The sequence below is a fragment of the Ursus americanus genome, chromosome 11 (assembly GCF_024610735.1).
Source record: "Ursus americanus isolate L20-20 chromosome 11, mUrsAme1.1.p, whole genome shotgun sequence".
Taxonomy (NCBI): domain Eukaryota; kingdom Metazoa; phylum Chordata; class Mammalia; order Carnivora; family Ursidae; genus Ursus; species Ursus americanus.
The window spans coordinates 34,366,350-34,386,306 of record NC_142137.1 but is presented as its reverse complement, the minus strand read 5'-3'; the positions used below and the strand labels follow the sequence as shown (position 1 = coordinate 34,386,306).

The 19,957-nt window shown below is 37.8% G+C and overlaps 1 protein-coding gene across 9 annotated transcripts in view; it reads left to right on the top strand.

The window, feature by feature from the left end:
- The window catches only part of FAM184A (family with sequence similarity 184 member A), a 176,945-nt gene that overhangs the window by 134,117 nt on the left and 22,871 nt on the right, over nucleotides 1-19,957 (top strand). For all 9 annotated transcript variants that reach the window (XR_006779841.2, XM_087865426.1, XM_087865425.1 and 6 more), the window contains one exon: nucleotides 13,100-13,312. Coding sequence is in view for 8 of the 9 variants with exons in the window: in XM_087865426.1 (XP_087721552.1) it covers nucleotides 13,100-13,312 (213 nt within the window). In the remaining variant the exon portion in view is untranslated. The remainder of the gene's footprint in view (nucleotides 1-13,099; nucleotides 13,313-19,957) is intronic.

Here is a 19,957-nt window from a genome sequence, read left to right as displayed (position 1 = left end):
GGAGTGTATGTACATGAATTTTTGTGAATAAATTTGAAACCTTTAAATTCGGACAAAAATAAAAAGAAAACAGCTCTCAGCTGGGCACCAGGTTAGCATTGCTTATTGGTTACCTTCTATACACTTATTTTATATACCTCCTTAGAGACCTAGGACAGGTCTTCCTGGGCAGAATGGTACTGCTCTTCTATGATGTTCTGTACTTAAAAAAATTAGTTCAATTGTATGATAAAAATGAAAAATACCCCTGAAAGTCTGCCTTGTTTTTCAGTCACAGAGAATTGACGTAGACATTTTTTGGCTGAACTTGGCACTATAAAAAGGACCTACCACTTCTCCCACCTGTTTTCTATTAAATTATTTCATTACTCATGTAATCTCTCTTATAATAAACTGTCCGATTTCATCCATGCTTCTCTGATATTTTTTCTTTTTTTCCCCCCAATATCTGTTTGCATTGATTATTCCTGAGAGGACATAATGTTTTGCATATTATTTTAGTTCTGTGTCATAAAGTAAATTATTACATAATGGCGCCAATTTTTGCCAACTTCACAGAAATAATTTTTTGATCAGTTTTCAAAGCAGATTAACCATAAATATCAATATCACCAGGAATTAATTGCCTCCAAAGATGAAGCTGTTCTGTGCTGCTCTATATGCCATCAGTCCCATTTCCAAAATGAGAATGTCTTCCCCTCTCTCCACTTCTAAAATCTAGAGAGCATACGCATTCCCACAGATAAAGTGGCAAATAGCTGTTACACCTCGGGATCTTCTGTACCTGAAGAAAGTTAGGAAAACAGTTGAACAAACGATTCCACGCTGAAGTGAAAGTGGGTATTATGTTATCAAAGTTGCACTCTTTTCAGGCATGTCAGAGGACAGAAACTTCTAGCAGGACCAGCAGTCTTTTTAATGGAACTTTGTTATGGACAAAGGACCCCTCCCTCCTTCTTGGCCCTTCGGATCTTGTTCTCTTGATTATTTTGGATGGATTCCTAAAGCCAGTGTGTTGTGCCTGCTCTCCTACTTTTCACTTGCCTGACTCCTACTGAGCCCTGGTCCTCATACCATCTACCCCCAGCTCCGGGCCCTACAACCATCTCACTCTACTTATTCCTACTGGCCTCACTCATCCCCTTGTTCCGAGTGCTGCCAGCACCCTTCTGCACTTAGGGAAAACAGATCTGGCTTGGGCTCTGGGACACTTAAGGAGTAAGAGTGGAGAACAGAATTGGAACAGCCAGGCCTTGGGCAGAAACATATATTATGAAAAGTATCAGAGGATCTGTGTTTTCACGTATTTTAACTATTTCTGAAAGAACTGAACACAAGTCTGTTTTTGTGCCTTGGCTTACCTGTATTTCATTTTGCTTAGAGCAAAGAAGAAATAATTTATCTTTCATGTGAACTTAATCTCTTGAGAGTTAAATTTTGATTTAAACTTACCTATCAAGAAATGGGCAAAGAAAGGCATAAGAATTTCATTTTTCTTCAATTAGGTGTTCTTTATCAAAATTTCCCAATGCTATTATTTTTATTCTGTGCTCTGATCAGAGTCTAACTTCATATTTTTAGTTTTCTTTTACTGTTTCATTGTGTTCTTTTTTGCTGTCCAATGATTAGCCCAGGAAGTATACCTAGTTTTGGACTAAGGGGTAATCAGTGTACATCTGAGTGCCTTTAAAGCAAAAGAACTACATTTTTACTCTTCAACTCTGTCTAAAGAAAAGTGAGCAGAGAGTGCTCTATGATCATATTTTCTGTTGGTGAGCCTAAAATGTCATCATATATTCCTTTATTTCACCTTTTTCAGGGCAAATTTTACTTTGGGTCCAGTATGAAGATTTAATATTCCAATTCCCTCATTCAGATCAGTGGACTGAGAAATTTGGGAGACATACAATCATTCAGACATAGAACTGTGGGACTTTGTAGTTTGGGTCTGACTCTTCATTTTGAATTTTGAGGCCCCAAGGTTATTTAACTGGTTATAGCCACTGTGTATATGACACAGTTTTTAGCCTCCACATACCTACAATCTGATAGGATTTTACCTACAGTAAAAGTCACTGTGTAGTGAGTGACCATAAGTGGTCTGGACAGCTTGTACTGTAGGACCAGTGATATGCTGGATCTGGCCCCTACCAGCTCACATAGCCCTGATTGTGTGCAGGCCTTCTCAGGTCTGTATTCTGGGACTTGTTGGTGACTAGCAGTCATAAATGGTGGGAGTATTTACACCACAGTACCAGCACGAGCTACACACCAGGGCTTTATTTTTCAGAGAGCTGTCACATACTTACCAACTTACCACTGGGTGGGAGTACAGAGTAGAGAAAGAGTGACATAGCCAATGTGATTGGGAAAAATTTCATTAAAGAGGTCCGCTTTAGTGTGACTTTCGAATAGGGTAAAGGATGAACACAAATATTTTTATTCATTTGACATTTTATTGAATATACTCTTATTTCCCAGGCACTATGAGGAATACAGAAAAATGAGGTAGGGACAGTTGGGGAGATAGGTCATTGTGAAAAATTTTGACTTTTAGTCATAGGAGTTCAGAGTTCACTCAGTGAGCTATGTAGGATCCTGTCAAAGGTTTATGGATAGGAGAATAACATGTTGAAATTTTATTTTAGGGAGCTTAATGTGGCTGTGATATTGAAGTGAGGGTGAAATGGAGACATCTCAATAGAGATCATCCAAAATGTCTGAACAGAGCACCTGAATACATACCACGTACCCAGCCATCACCCCTCAACCTGGGCCAGACTGCTCCTCCCAGACACCGCCATCCATCTGCTGCTCAGCCCTCTCTGACTCCTCTCTCTCACTGGGTGGCCAGTCCTGCTGCTCTGCCTTCAGAGTGCACCCAGGATCTGCCCGTTGCCCAGCACTTCCTCCACTGCCACCCTAGTCCAAGCTGCTTGCAGCTCTCTCCTACACTGCAAATGGAACTTACATTTAGTCTTCCTGCTACTTCTCTTGCCCACCTACATATTATTTCTCAACCAGCCAGAGTGATGCTCTTAAAATACTAAGTTGGATCATATTAGTCTCCTGCTTCAAACCTTCTACGTTTAGATTACAATCCACATTTTTACTGTGGCCTGTAGTAGCCTTATGATTTGTCCTCTGCCAACATCATCTCCTGCCACTCCTTCCCTTCCTTTTCTGTAGTCCACTGGAAGACTTGGAGTTCCTGGAAAACACACACACACACACACACACACACACACACACACACACCCAAGCTTAATCCATTGCAGGGCCTTTGCACCTGCCAGTCCCTCCACATGGAACCCACTTTCCCCAGATCTTCATGGCTTATTCTTTTACTTTGTTCAGTTCTCTGCTCAATCCTAACTCTTCAAAAAGATCTTCCCTAGCCAACTCCTCTAAAATAGCACCCTCCATCACTCTGTGTCCTCTTATTCTACTTTGTGTTTCTTCAAAACATTTATTACTACATAGCCTCATATTGGTTCTTTTCCCTATTAGAATGTAGTTCCATGAAAACTGGATCTTTATCTGTACTGTTCACAATTGCATACCTGGCTGCTTAAACTGCCTGGCATATAGTAAGCACTCAGTGGTTGTTGAATGGAGTGAGCAAAAACTGAGGCATAGTGACTAAAGAGGAAGTTGTCAGATATATGAAGTACAAATAATTCTACCCATTTGGGACCTGAATTTATGTATGTGTGTATATATACACATATACACATACATACACACACATTTTATATATATATAAATATATATACAAATAATTCTACCCATTTGGGACCTAAGTTTATTTCACTAAGAATACAAGAGAAACTATAAAAGGACAAATCATGAAATTTGATGGAATACTTTGCTAAAGGAGAAAAATGTTAAAGTTGACTCAGGATTTCAAGCCAGGGTAATCAAAAGAAGAGCATCATCTGAGACAAGGAGGTCATGAACTACTTAACTGAGGGGAAGTGGGGTGGTGAGATGGTAAGTTTGGCTTTAGACATATTGATTCTACCATCATAGGAAATTTAAAAATTTTTCACACACAGTTGGAAAGGGCAATGACATGAGTAAAAAATGGAGCGTTAAAATAAATGCTGTTGATCAAGAACAACTGAGAAGCCAGCCTCTTCAGGCCGTTGCAGACTGTGTTCTGATTTCTAGACCAGTGCTGTCCAAGATGGTAGCTACCTACTAGCCACATACGACTGTTGAGGACTCAAAATGAGGTTCATCCAAATTGAGATGTCACTGTAAAATGTATGCTGGGTTTTTCAGATACTTAGTTCAAGAAGTAGATGGAATGTCTCACTAATATTTTTATAAGCTATAATTACATGTTGAGATGATAATGTTTTGGATATATTGGGTTAAATATACAACTAAAAATCTACTTTTTAAAAAATATGGCTACTAAAAACTTTTTAGATTATACATGTGGCTCTCAACTACAATTCTATTCGATAGCACTGGTCTACACTATTTAGATCGCAAAAATTCAGTGGATTTCAATATGTATATACTAATATGTTTACAAATTGCAAACATGTAAAACCTTGTGCTATTTTCTAAATGAATAAACTCAGGTTTAGAACAATGAGAGGACTCCTAAGAGCATAGTTTCTTACAAAGCTCTGAATTTCTCATTAAGTGCAGCAACTTTTTTAGTTATTTTCAGCTTCCTCCCTTATCTGAAAGTCTGATTATATTCATCCTTCAAGAAAAGAAATCCTGAAACACGTCAGTAAGCCTTCTGTGTCAAGGTATCAGCGCTATCCGTTGAAGAGGATGTGCTGAGGCCCTTTTCACGCATCTCAAAAACGAACAAGCTCAAGATGTTTTAAAACAAATTGACTATTATATAAGGCATCAGTTTTTATTAACACGGATCTTGCTTATATAGAATGCTTGCCAAATAACATTTTTGCATACAGATTTGTAGTTCATCCAATATTCTTTCAAGCAGACACTTAACTTGGGAGAGCTCATCTAGTGTCGTGGCATAAATACCATCTATATGTCACTGACTTCCAGAGTTACATCTCTAGGCTTGACATCTTCACCTGAACTCAGAATCACAGGGTTGGCTAAAAGGCATCTCAAATTTCACATGTCTGACTCAGAAATACTGATTCCCAGTCACCATCCCCCAACCCATCATCTTCACTTCTTGGCACTGCTTGTTGCTCAAAACAAAAACTGAAGAGTCATCCTTGATTTCTTGCTTTGCTTTATCTCTCATGTAATCTATCAATCCTATTTATTCCACCTCCAAAACATACGCCAGCTCCATCTGCTTCCATTGCCCCTAGTAAACACTAGGCCAAGGCACCATTGTTATAGCCTCCAATCCAGTCTCCCCAGTTTGAGTTCATAGCATCAAGGTAATCTTTTATGATGTAATCAGATCTTGCCATTCCCCTCCTTAAAATTCTCTCAAGGTACTTCATTGAATTAAGGCTGTTTTTGTGGTCCTACAAGACCATAAGCCATCTGGCCCCTGCAAAAATCACCCATCTCGTGTCATCCTCACAAACCTGCCCCCAACACATATGCACACATGTCCCTGCAGTCACTCCCAGCTCACTCCCCCGCAGGGTCTCTGTGCTAGCTAATCCCTTTGCCTGGATGCGCCTTAGCCAGGATCGTCGTTATTTCATGGCTGGCTTTTTCATTGATTCCAAGCTGAAACACCACTTCTTTCAATAGATGTTTCTTACAATCAACCCACTATCACTTCTAGTCATTTTCTATCACAGCAATCTTTTTTTCATCATAGTTTTTATCATCAACTGTTTCTTTATTTTTTGTTTTTTTGTATATTTGTTTTTATTGTCTTACTCGACTCTATCACTCTGTACTTAAGATATTTCCTCGAATTTAATAGTACTCCAATAAAGATTCCTCTAAGTGAAAAAAAATCTTACTTCATTTATGTATTAACCAATAAGGGTATTGTGACCCAGTAGCCCTAGTGCATTTCCCCATTGCTACAGCCAGGTCTGTGATGTGAGTTACCCCAGGTCACAGCTCAAGGACTGTGCCTTTCGGTTTAGCTATTTCCATGGCTGAGAACAGTGTGTTGACAGAGGCAGTGCCCCTGCAAGTTTAGATTCCAAGTGTTCTAATATACTTCCATTGTATAAAACCTAAAATCTAGAATTTCTAAGGGAAGACCTGGCATGCCACTTTATGATCTGTCATATTAGCCTAGTTTTATCAGTTAGTTCAGGAATCCTAAACAACATACATACATTTGTCCGGTGATACCTTACTTAAAGAGTGAAAAATAAAATCTACTTCATAAGTAAATGCCATACATTTTAAATTAACTTTTAGTACTAGGAAATACAAAGAAATAAAACAAAAACAAAAAAACACAACGAAAAATCCCTCAGCTTTTCATAAATTTTGCAAAGTCTGGAGAAGTGTTTTATTTAATATATAAAGAATATTGAGCATGAGAAAGCATATAGAAAAAGTAAATAAAATTAATACAGCTAATATATATAAAAGAAAAAGTGTGTATATACATACAAAATGTATATTATGTATTACATATATAATTTTATGTATTATATATATGAGAAACTTTAAATTGAGCACTTATAGAATAACCAAATTGAAATTAATCTTTTTTCTCAAGTTGTTTTTATAACTCTAGGATACTATATCCTAAATTATACCTTATATTAGTCTAAATTATTAGTAAAAAATTATTTACCAGATAAAAACAAGTTTTAGTTTATGACACACCAAGGAATAATCACATTATAAAAAAAAGAATTATTTTCTGTCTGAAAATTTGATTAATGTCCAAAGTAAAAACTATTTTACAGGAGCTTTTCTACTTAAATTACTAATATAACTTTAAGATACTATTTTGTATTTTTGGAAGGCAAAAAAAATGAGGCAACTGAAAATGAAATCACATTTTCCCCCATATTTGGGGAAAGAGACGGCGTGGGTTTTTCCAGTTGTTTCATGTCACTCAGAATTGCAATGAACTTCTGAAAAGTAAACCCAGGTCATAAGTAATTTTGTCAAATATATCCTAGAAAACAGGATTAAAAAATACATAAAGGCATCTCTTCTTTCTTTCCCCCAAGTATAAAATCAGATTATTATTAAATGTTCATATTTTTAATGATTAACTCATTTATTTTTGGCCCCCAAATTATGCAGACAATCAAGTTAGTGTTTCATTTCTCATCTAATCATTTCTCTTGAGAAATCTGTTGTGAGCATACTATACCAGTACTGAGTATAATGCTTTTGAAGCATTATATTTTAGATTTCTGGGAGGAACTTAGAACGGTAATATTTCTTCTGGGTCCTTCAATAACCTTTACTTTTTCAACTGAACTCTGATTTATATGTACTGGCCTTCAGTATCTTGCATAGGTAAGTCCGCCATCCCACAAACATCAGATACTGTTTTAAGGGACTACAGATAACTTAGATTGTGTGTCTTAAATTTTTTTGTCTAATTCCTTTCTCAGAACTGTTTTCAATTTATTTTTTCTTGAGCATATTATAATTAATGTCCTGTGTTTTACTCTCCCTTTTATATCCCTCTTCCTTTCACTTAGTTGATTTCTGAATGTTTCCCTTTATTCCTTTGATTTTTTTTCTTCCTAGCGGCACTCTCTGGGTGAAGCTTTGCATAAGTCTATCCACAATGTAAGTGAGCAGCACTTACAATTTGTACACAAGGGCATGTTGTACTTTTGATTTTGCATAAATAGCATCACTGCTTTAAAGCTTTAACTTATGGTATAAAAAATACACTTAGGCATTCCGTAAGTTCTGTTTTGTATACGAGGAACAAAGCTTTCCGCCATTTGTTTGTGTCTGTGTGTACATCTACCACACCGTCTTAATGAGCATACTTTTATTATAAAGCCAAGCAACATATTACCTTTCAAACATAAAATTTATTATTTAACCGTTAACTAGTTAATAGTTTTCAAAAATATTGTAACAATGCAAGTAAGTGTAAATATGCTTTTCTTTTGTTAAACTATTTTTTGAGAAAGTAGTATCAATAAACAAGTGTTAGTTGTGAAGGTTCATGAGATTCAGAACATATTTTACATTTTGATGTAATTATTAAAAGATTTAAGTGAACTGAAGTAAATCCCTTTTCTAAGAATTGGCAGAGCTATTGTTCTTAAGTATGTAGAAATTAAGCTTCAAAGTAATATTCCAATGTAAACACTCAATTAAAAATTTTTCATATGTCATATGACGAGAAAAAAATGAGATTTATTTTTACCATACCCAGTGTTCTTTAAAATAACAGAGTTGAACGTCCTTGAATATTTTTCTTGATATCCGAGGGCAGAGGTCCGCGCACATTTTCTGTAAAGGGCCAAAGCCTTGTGGGCGGTGCAGTTTCCCTGGCAGCTATTGGACTTTGCTGTTGTACGACGAAAGCGGACACAGACAATATGCGAGTGAGTCTGGGTGGCCATGTTCCAGTAGAACTTAATTTACAAAAACAGGCTGCAGTTTGCCAGCTCTTGTCTTAGGGGAATCAAAGCTTGAGTCGAGAGATGTTCTGTGAAATTTTGATACTTCTGGAGTAAAACTGTTTCCTCATACCTTTCTAAATTCTATGCGAGAAAAGAACATTTTACCTCCTTTTAATATTAAACCTTGTTTTCTATGTAAAAAAAATAATTAGAAATACATGAATAAAGGGCACCTGCCTGGCTCAGTGGAGCATGACACTCTTGATCTTGAGGTTGTGAGTATGAGCCCCACGTTGGGTGGAGAGATTACTTAAAAATAAAAATTTTTTAAAAATAAAACATGAATACATTTAACACCATTTAAAAATAAGCAACAAAGATATTTCTCTCAACGTTGGTGAAATAAGGCTACATCTAGAAATTCGCATATAACATAGTAAGAATTTGGGCATGATCACTATACTAAACCAGAACCACTGTATATAAACCATATGTACTAATTGGGGTAGGAGTAAGAACCCAAATAAGATTATTATCAGAATTAGTTGTACTTCAGAATACTTGTGACAACATAGTCGTCTTTTCTTAAATAGTTATAAATGAATAGCTATAAATGAAAAAACAACCTTAAACTGAAGTTCAATCTGTTAGTAACTAGCATGGGAAAGCCTTGACTCATCTCCGACAAAAAAGTAAAAGGGCTTGGTGACACAGTGAAATCCCCATTAATTCATTTCCTTTTGTAACATCATAGCCCTTGGGGATCAGCCCTTCTGCTCTGTCATCGTCCACACAAAATGTTGCCATCAGTGGTGTTGAGCAGGGCGAGCAGCCGCCCACCCCTGTACACATTCTTTCCCAGCCTTCCATGCAAGAAGCTTTCTGCTCTATCCTGTCTTGTTCTAAAAAGCTATCTAATTTTTTTCAATGAAGAATGAGAGGGTGATTGGGAACATATTACAGAAACATCTTAAGGACATTAAGTAGGCATTGTTGTGGTTCTTAATTGATAAATTCAGTTTATAGGTTTTCTTAGAAAAATACCAAGAAATTATGAACAATTCAGAATTTTCTCAGAATGGTCATAATTTCCCTAAGCTTAAATTTATTTTCCTAGCTAGACTCTTCAAAAATAGCAAATTAGTGGTTAAAAGGAAAAAAAGGAATTAAAATATTCCGGGACCTTCAAACATTTTACATGAATATTTATGTAAGTTGTCGACATGGTAATAAATTATCCTTACTGTCCTCCAAGCCTCTGTTAGCAGTTTTTAATGTTGTTTTATATATTTGAAAGTACTGAACTGAATATCATATGGTGTAGACTTTCTAAGAATTTGCATTGACCTTTCTTGTCAAAATTGATAAATATTTTGGCTTTACATAATTCCATGTCCCATGTTGACATCCCATCAGACCGTAGTACCTCAGATTTGATTCAGTTTCTATTTTGAGGGTGTTTTTTCATGCACCACTGTGAAGGGACAGAATCCTTGTGAAACTGCCCCGTAGGAAATAGGTAAAGCTTGCCTTTCTCCAGAAAAATGTATCCATGTTTTTAATTATTTTAAAAAAGACATCAGTGTTTTAAGTGGTAGAGATCCTGGCCTTTAAAATTGTTTACAGAGTGTATCGCACCTGTTGATCAGTAGAATATACTTCATATCAAACACCTGTGGTAAGAATTTTTTAAATGAGGACTAAAATTCTTTTTTGAAGTAAGGATTCTTCTGGTTTATTTAAAACCAACAAAATAAAAAGCATTAAAATTAAAATTATAACATATGTATAGAACTAATACCTATACTACATACCTTGAACATACAATTTGAACAACCATTTTCATTCATTTATTCAACAAATACCTTTCTATAATTTTATAATAAAAGTACTGACCACGATTGCCCAAACTATTTGACACAAAGTCTGTCTTTGTTCTCTTTTATTATGAATTAATGAAACTTTATATTAATATGTATTTCCATAAAGTATACTAAACTCAGCTGCTTAAATTAAAGCTATAAAACATTAGTTCATTTTACATTGCTTTGCTCATTATTTCTGTGTTTTAAAGTGCCATGTAATTTTCATGTTGAATAAAGGCTGACAATTTAATGCAATGCTACTAATTTATTTATAAAATGAACAAAGCAAGTTTGGATGCTGCATTGCATGATAAAGGCTTTCTGCATATAATTCATGTTATGGTCTTGAGCATGAATCCAGAGATTTTAGATAGCCTTAATATTATTTTGGTGTGCTTTCAAAGTTAAGAATGCAGAATATCTAAACTAAGTATATTGGAACACTGCATTGCATGATAATGTCTTTTATGAGTGTATTTTATCCAGCATAGTTACAAAGATTAATCTTACATCCTAAAAGGAAAAATAATACTTTGCAATTCTTTCACAGTGAAGTATATTAAGTATAAAATATTAAGTAAAAATTTTAAGTGTATTTTATTTAAGCTAGAGAGGTTTGAAAGTGTGCTTAGATTTTAAATATGTAACTATTATACTACTGTGGTACCTAATTTTAAATGTTATAGTTCTTTATAAGTTTCATCCTTAAATAGTTAAAGTGTGAGTCAGTTGTAGTCAAATTAACAGGTACGAGCTCTTTTTGATGCAGTGAACTTTTGAAGTGGGTATTGCAAAAAATCAGGTACACTGCTATGAACTGACTGACTTACTAACCTCGGTGCACACTTAACTGGGGTACTGGACCCAGGGCTACTACTAGCACATGCGGTACCTGTGTGCAAATTGGAAGGACCATGCCCCTTTTCTTTGAGTCGATGCAGATGCATATCAGGCCAGACAGCTTCTTGAGCAGTTTGTTCACTGGATGGATTTGTCCTTACTTGGCCAGGGGCCAATTATAGCTTTGACAATATCCATCATTATAATATCAGTCATTATTCTACATGTAACAGTCTTTTCCTAATGTTCCCATACATGTTCTAACAAGTTGTCACCAGAGACAAGGCAGTCACATGGGTCCCCATGCTGGGTCTGCGACAAGGTTGAACGTGTGAAGAGAGTAGGTAGGCAGGTGCCTTTTCTATTTCAAGGACTAGCTAGCTAGGAAGACAGTGACTCTACCAGTTACACATTAGTGCTCACAAACACACATTTTTGTTGCCTTTTACCCTTTTATGATTTACTTTTTCTTTCTGGATTGTCCTTAATATTCATTTCATCCTGACTTTCTTTGCATTAAATGGTACAAGTTACATAGTATAATTTGTCTTAGTCTTCCTACACTACAAGTATGGCCTTAACTGTTGCTATAACATTGTCCTTATTTTTCCTTCTTATTTTTTGCATCTCTGGTGATTCTCCACCCTTTTAATTTTCCCAGGCCCCTTCTACTTTGTGAAACATCGAAGGCATCCTATATCTGCCTTCCATCAATCAAAAGAAAATCTTTTCCCATTTACAAAAACTCACTTTACAGTGTCCTCTCTCCCTTAGCCTTCTTGGCCATAGAAACTGTTTTACTTGTATATAAACACATATTGCATTTTAAATTACTTAATGGAACAGATTTGACAACTTTTATCTGCTTCTCTTATGTTGTTATTAGCTTCAGACTTCTATTAGAATACGGTTGAGTTATCTAGTTCCAAGTTACAGTTTCCTGTTTATGAGAAGAGAAATAGATCAAATTAAACGGTTATATCAAATGTGTATGTACACATATATATACATGTACATGTTTTGTGCTTTTGTTCTTTAAAAGGGACTTAATTTAAAGTATTTTAAAACACCCAGAAGCAATGCAGACATATTAATGGTGATGTCTCTGTACAAAAGGAGTAACAGATCGGTTGTGCATAAAGTACCTGTCATTGTGAGGCTATAAATAGAGGATTGTGGGATGTTTGTGGTTTTTTAAAAAGCTTAAAGATTTGTAAATCCTTTGAATGAAATCAAAATTTAAAAGTGAAAATCCTTTTTATTTACATAAGTTATAAATGGACAAATCTGTTAAAGAGTAATTTTTTAATTCTCAAATAATCTTAGTTAATATTTATTGAGCACTTACTACATGCCAGGAGCTCTTCTAAGTGAACTATGTGTAGTTAACACTCTTCAACTCACACAGCCTAGTGAAGTAATAATATAGCAAGTGGCAGAGCTAGGATTTTAACTCAGAGCCCACATTCTAAACTACTCAACTTTACCACCTCGCAAATAAGCAGTTTAACTTTTTATACCATCTCCTTGAGGTGACCATAACGTAATAAATACGTTAACATTAGTTGTCCTGTTTTTATTTCATATTATACAATTTTATTGCAATATAACATAGGTGTTCATTGTAACAAATGGGTGTATTTCTAAACATGGCTACAGTGTTCTTTAGAGAGTCCACAAATTAATACCACTAAAACAGTCTATTTTTAGGATAATTACTAAAAATAGAATTAAAAGCGTGATAAATATTAAATATCTGATATATTGTAAAACATTTGAAGTGGATATTTAGTTAAGGCAATTACTTGACTATGGTTAATATCATTGACATGCTTTTTTCCCTTAGATTGGCAATTTGTGAAATACGCGTTGTACTTATTCTCCATTGTGTACCATTCTGTGGCATAGATTTCCTTGCTGAAACAGAATCTGGAGATGCAGCTTTCCCAGTCTCAGACTTCCCTGCAGCAACTGCAAGCCCAGTTTACACAAGAACGACAACGACTTACACAAGAGCTTGAAGAATTAGAGGAACAACATCAACAGAGACATAAATCTTTAAAAGAAGCACATGTCCTTGCCTTTCAAACTATGGAAGAAGAAAAAGTAAAGGAACAAAGAGTAAGTTTAACGTGATATATGTTCAAAGGTAATCCAAGAGCCTAAAAATTATTAGCCTTCAAATTCTTAAGAATTCATTTTTTGCCTCCAAGTTATATATTGCTTTATTTCATTCTGTTTTCTAGAATCTGACTTCTCGTGGGGGTCAGAATGATTAAACATACACACCAGTTACACAGTTGGAATAAGGCCGACATTTTATTTCTGTTTCCCAACATAATGCCGAGTTCTTGATGAGACTAATACACCATCTGGTTTGTCATGTTGTTAACAGTGGTTAAATAAATTTAGCATAGTCCTACCCAACAGAATGGCTGAAAGCAACACAGGAAGCAATAGGTGTTGGCAAGGATATGGGGAAGAAGGAACCGTCTTGCACTGGTGGTGGGAATGCAAACTGGGATAGCCACTGTGGAAAACAGTGTCGAGGTTCCTCAAAAAGTTAAAAATAGAACTACCCTACAATCCAGCAGTTGCACTATTGGGTATTTACCCAAAGAATACAAAAACTAATTCAAAGAGATACATGAGCCCTGTGTTTATAGCAGCGTTATTTAAAAAAGCCAACATGGAAGCAGCCTAAGTGTCTATTGATAATGAAGGTGCGGCATCTATGAGTAATGGCATATTATTCGGCCATTAAAAAGAAGTGAAATCTGCCATTTGTGACAACATGGATGGATCTAGGCGCTATTACATTAAGTGAAATAAGTTAGAGAAAGGCAAATACTGTATGATTTCACTTATATGTAGAAATTTTTAAAAGCAAAACAAATGAACAAACAAAACCTAAACAGACTGATAAATACAGAGAACAAACTGGTGGTTGCCAGAGGGGAGGAGGTGGGGGAATGGGCAAAATAGGTGATGGGGTTAAGAGGTACAAACTTCCAGTTATAAGACAAGATATGGGGGAGGAGGAAAAAAGATTGCGGGGGAGTAGGGGACCCCTTTGTCAGCTGGTCCCCAGTCGAGCTGGATAGGTACCAGACCAGCCTGAACATCCACGGAATCGGCCTGAGACACAGGAAGATACATCTGGATCTCTACAAATGAACATCTCCAGCGCTGAGTATTGAGGTACGAAGCGGGGAGCTGTGAATCTGTGCACAGACATCGGAAGATAAACGGAAGGGAGAAGGAGCCGATGCACTTGGGCACCGGGAAGCGGTAGCCACCTGCACTGAGAAGCGGGCAGACTCACAGATTGGCACCTGTGAGAAACCAGACAGAAAACGGGGAGCTCGGGAGTGCGCGCATCCAAACTGAAAACTGGAGCTCCAGAGCGTACACTGGAACTGGACTGAAACTGGGAGCTTGGGAGCGCGCGCAGCCAGACTGACAGCCGGCGCTCCGGAGTGCACGTGAACCACACTGAAACCGGGAGCTCGGGAGCACGCGTGGGAACCAGGGCGGCTGGCGGTGTTAGAAGCACAAAAGGCAGAGATGTGCGGGCTCTGGAAGTGAGGGCTGGGAGAGCAGCTGTGGGGCGCACAAACTGGGGTGCTGCGGGGTTTTTAGCGCCAGCAGAAACAGAGTTAGAGTGGCCAAGAGAGCTCAGTGGAGAGCTGACTGCGATCTCTCTTCTGAGACAGAGGCTAGGATACGGCCACTGCTGCTCTCACTCTCAGAAGAGTCACAGAGAGCCGCCAGGGAAAGCCGCCAGAGAACAAAAGCCCGGAAAAACCAGTTCTCACTGTGCCCATCTCCCCCCCACCCCCACAGGGGACAGGGCAACTCTGCCCAAACAGGGATGCCTGAGTATCAGCGCGGCAGGCCCCTCCCCCAGAAGGCAGGCTGAAAAATCAAGAAGCCCACATCCCCAACCCCCAGCAAAGGAAAGAAACAGAGACTGTGGCCTCTGCCATAGAACTTATGGATATGGATATAACCAAATTGTAAGTAAGCAATGGAGTTCAGAGTAACAATGGTCAAGATGATATGTAGGCTTGAAAAAAATATTAACGATAATATGAACGAGAATACAGAATCTCTAAGGGCGGAAATGAGAGTGAATCTGGCAGAAATTAAGAACGCTATGAATGAAATGCAGTCTAAACTGGGTGCTCTGACGGCCAGGGAAAACAAGGCAGAAGAATGAGTTAGTGAGTTGGAAGATGAGATGATAGAAAAGAAGGAAAAAGAGGGAACTTGGCTTAAAAAACTCCAATTTCAAGAATGTAGAATACGGGGGTGCCTGGGTGGCACAGCGGTTAAGCGTCTGCCTTCGGCTCAGGGCGTGATCCCGGCGTTATGGGATCGAGCCCCACGTCAGGCTCCTCCGCTATGAGCCTGCTTCTTCCTCTCCCACTCCCCCTGTTTGTGTTCCCGCTCTCGCTGGCTGTCTCTATCTCTGTCAAATAAATAAGTAAAATCTTTAAAAAAAAAAAAAAAGTAGAATACGGGAGATTACTGACTCCATGAAACATTCCAGTGTCAGAATCATCGGCATCCCCGAGGGCGTAGAGAAACAGAGAGGTCTAGAAGAGATATTTGAACAAATTGTAGCTGCGAACTTCCCTAATCTGGGGAAGGAAACAAGCATTCATGTCCAAGAGGCAGAGAGGACCCCTCCCAAGATCAATGAGAACAGACCAACACCACGTCACATAATAGTACAATTTGCAAGGCTTAGATCCAAGGATAAAATCTTAAAAGCTGCCAAGGGGAAGAGAATCCTCATCTACAGAGGGAGGAACATCAGAATAATGTCAGACCTGTCTACAGAGACCTGGCAAGCCAGAAAAAGCTGGCAAGACATATTCAGAGCACTAAGTGAGAAGTACATGCAGCCAAGGATCCTTTCTCCAGCAAGGCTGTCATTCAGAATGGATGGAGAGACAAGGACGTTCCAAGACCAGCAGAAACTGAAAGAGTATGTGACCACCAAACCAGCCCTACAAGAAATATTAAGGGGGGGTTCTATAAAAGTAAAAAGACCCCAAAGGTGATACAGAACAGAAATTTACAATCTATAGAAACAAAGACTTCACAGGCAACATGACATCATTAAAATCATATCTCTCAAAAATCACTCTCAATGTGAATGGCCAAAGGCTCCCATAAAATGCCACAGGGTTGCAGATTGGATAAAAAGACATGACCCATCCATATGCTGTCTACAAGAGACTCATTTTGAACCTAAAGATACATCCAGACTGAAAGTGAAGGGATGGAGAACCATTTTTCATGCCAATGGACCTCAAAAGAAAGCTGGGGTAGCAATTCTCATATCAGACAGATTAGATTTTAAGCTAAAGACTGTAGTTAGAGATACAGAAGGGCACCGTATTATTCTGAAAGGGTATATACAACAAGAGGATCTAACAATTATAAATATGCCCCCAACAGGGGAGCAGCCAGATACACAAGCCAACGCATAACCAGAATAAACAGACATATAGATAATAATATGTTTAATAGTAGGGGACCTCAACACTCCGCCCTCAGCAATAGACAGATCATCTAAGCAGGAAATCAACAAAGAAACAAGAGCTTTGAATGACATACTGGACCAGATGGACCTCATAGATATATACAGAACACTACACCCTAGAACAACAGAATACTCATTCTTTCTGAATGCACGTGGAACTTTCTCCAGAAAAGACCGTATACTGGGTCACAAAACAGGTCTCAACCAATACCAAAAGACTGAGATTATTCCCTGCATATTCTCAGACTACAGTGCTTTGAAACTGGAACTCAGTCACAAGGAAGAATTTGGAAGAATCTCAACAACTTGGAAACTAAGAACCATCCTGCTTAAGACTGATTGGGTAAACCAGGAAATTAAAGAAGAACTTAAGCAATTTATGGAAACCAATGAGAATAAAAACACATCAGTCCAAAACCTATGGGACACTGCAAAGGCTGTCCTAAGGGGAAAATACATAGCCATCCAAGCCTCACTCAAAGGAATAGAAAAATCTAAAATGCAGTCTTTATATTCTCACCTTAAGAAGCTGGAGCTGGAACAGAAGAACAGGCCTAACCCACACACAAGAAGGCAGTTGATCAAGATTAGAGCAGAGATCAATGAATTAGAAATCAGGAGCACAGTAGAGCAGATCAACCAAACTAGAAACTGATTCGTTGGAAGAATACATAAGATCGATAAGCCACTGGCCAGACTTATTCAAAAGAATAGAGAAAGGCCCCAAATTAATAAAATTATGAATGAAAGATGAGAGATCACGACCAACACCAAGGAAATAGAAACAATCATTAGAAACTATTATCAAACTATATGCCAATAAAATAAACAACCTGGAAGAAATGGATGCCTTCCTGGAAACCTATAAACTACCAAGACTGAAACAGGAAGAAATTATTTAAACAGACCGATTAATCATGAAGAGATTGAAGCAGTGATCAAAAACCTTCCCAAAAACAAGAGTCCAGGGCCTGATGGATTCCCACCAAACATTCAAAGAAGAAATAATACCTATTCTCCTGAAGCTGTTTCAAAAAAATAGAAACAGAACGAAAACTACCAAACTCATCTATGAGGCCAGTATTACCTTGATCCCCAAACCAGGCAAAGACCCCATCAAAAAGGAGAATTACAGACCAATATCCCTGATGAATATGGATGCCAAAATTCTCAACAAGATCCTAGCTAATAGGATCCAATAGTACATTAAAAGGATTATCCATCATGACCAGGAAGAATTCATCCCTGGGATGCAAGGGTGGTTCAACATTCGCAAATTGATCAGTGTGATAGATCACATTCATAAGAGAAGAGACAAAAACCATATGATCCTTTCAGTTGATGCAGAAAAAGCATCTGACAAAATACAGCATCCTTTTCTGATTAAAACCCTTCAGAGGGTAGGGATAGAGGATACATCCTCAATTTCATAAAAACCATCTATGAAAAGCCTACAGCGAATATCATTCAAAATGGGGAAAAGCTGAGAGCCTTTCCCTTAAGATCAGGAACACAACAAGGATGCCCACTCTCGCCGTTATTGTTCAACATAGTACTAGAAGATTGCAACAACCATCGGACAACAGAAAAGAATAAAAGGTATTCAGATTGGCAAAGAAGAAGTCAAACTCTCTGCCTTCACAGATGACATGAGACTTTGTGTGGAGAACCCAAAGGACTCCACCCCCAAATTACTAGAACTCAAACAGCAATTCAGTAATGTGGCAGGATGCAAAATCAATGCACAGAAATCAGTTGCATTTCTATGCGCAAACAATGAGACTGAAGGAAGAGAAATTAGGGAATCAATTCCATTTACAATAGCACCAAAAATCATAAGATATCTTGGAATTAACTTAACCAGAGAGGTAAAGGATCTATATTCTAGAAACTACAGAACACTCATGAAAGACATTGAAGAAGACACAAAAAGATGGAAAAAACACTCCATGCTCATGGATCGGAAGTACAAACATCATTAAAATGTCTATGCTACCCAGAGCAATCTACACTTTCAATGCCATCCTGATCAAAATGCCAATGACATTTTTCAAAGAACTGGGACAATCCTAAAATTTGTGTGGAACCAGAAAAGACCCCGAATCACCAAGGAAATGTTGGAAAAGAAAAAGCTGGGGGCATCATGTTGCCTGATTTCAAGCTATACTACAAAGCTGTGATCACCAAGAGAGCACGCACGGTACTGGCACAAAAAGACACATAGACCAATAGAATAGAGACTCCAGAAAGGGACCCTCGGCTATATGGTCAACTCATCTTTGACAAAGCAGGAAAAAACATCCAATGGAAAAAAGACAGTCTCTTCAATAAATGGTGCTGGGAAAATTGGACAGCTATATACAAAAGAATGAAACTTGACCACTCTCTCACACCATACACAAAGATAAACTCCAAATGGTTGAAAGACCTCGATGTGAGACAGGAATCCATCAAAATCATAGAGGAGAACATAGGCTATAACCTCTTCGACATCAGCCACAGCAACTTCTTTCATGACACATCTCCAAAGGCAAGAGAAACAAAAGAAAAAATGAACTTTTGGGACTTCATCAAGATAAAAAGTTTCTGCACAGCAAAGGAAACGGTCAACAAAACTAAGAGGCAGCCCACAGAATGGGAGAATATATTTGCAAATGAAACTGCAAATAAAAGGCTGGTATCCAAGGTCTATAAAGAACCTCTCAAACTCAATACAGAAACAAATAATCAAAAAATGGGCAGAAGAAATGAACAGACACTTTTCCAATGAAGACATACAAATGGCTAACAGACACATGAAAAATGTTCAAAATCATTAGCCATCAAGGAAATTCAAATGAAAACCACATTGAGATACCACCTTACGCCAGTTAGAATGGCAAAAATTGACAAGGCAAGAAACAACAAATGTTGGAGAGGATGTGGAGAAAGGGGAACCCTCTTACACTGTTGGTGGGAATGTAGGTTGGTATAGCCACTTTGGAAAACAGCGTTGACGTCCCTCGAAAAGTTAAAAATAGAGCTACCCTATGACCCAGCCATTGCACTACTGGGTATTTACCCCAAAGATACAGACGTAGTGAAGAGAAGGGCCATATGCACCCCAATGTTCATAGCAGCATTGTCCACAATAGCTAAATTGTGGAAGGAGCCAAGATGCCCTTCAACAGATGACTGGATAAAGAAGATGTGGTCCATATATACAATGG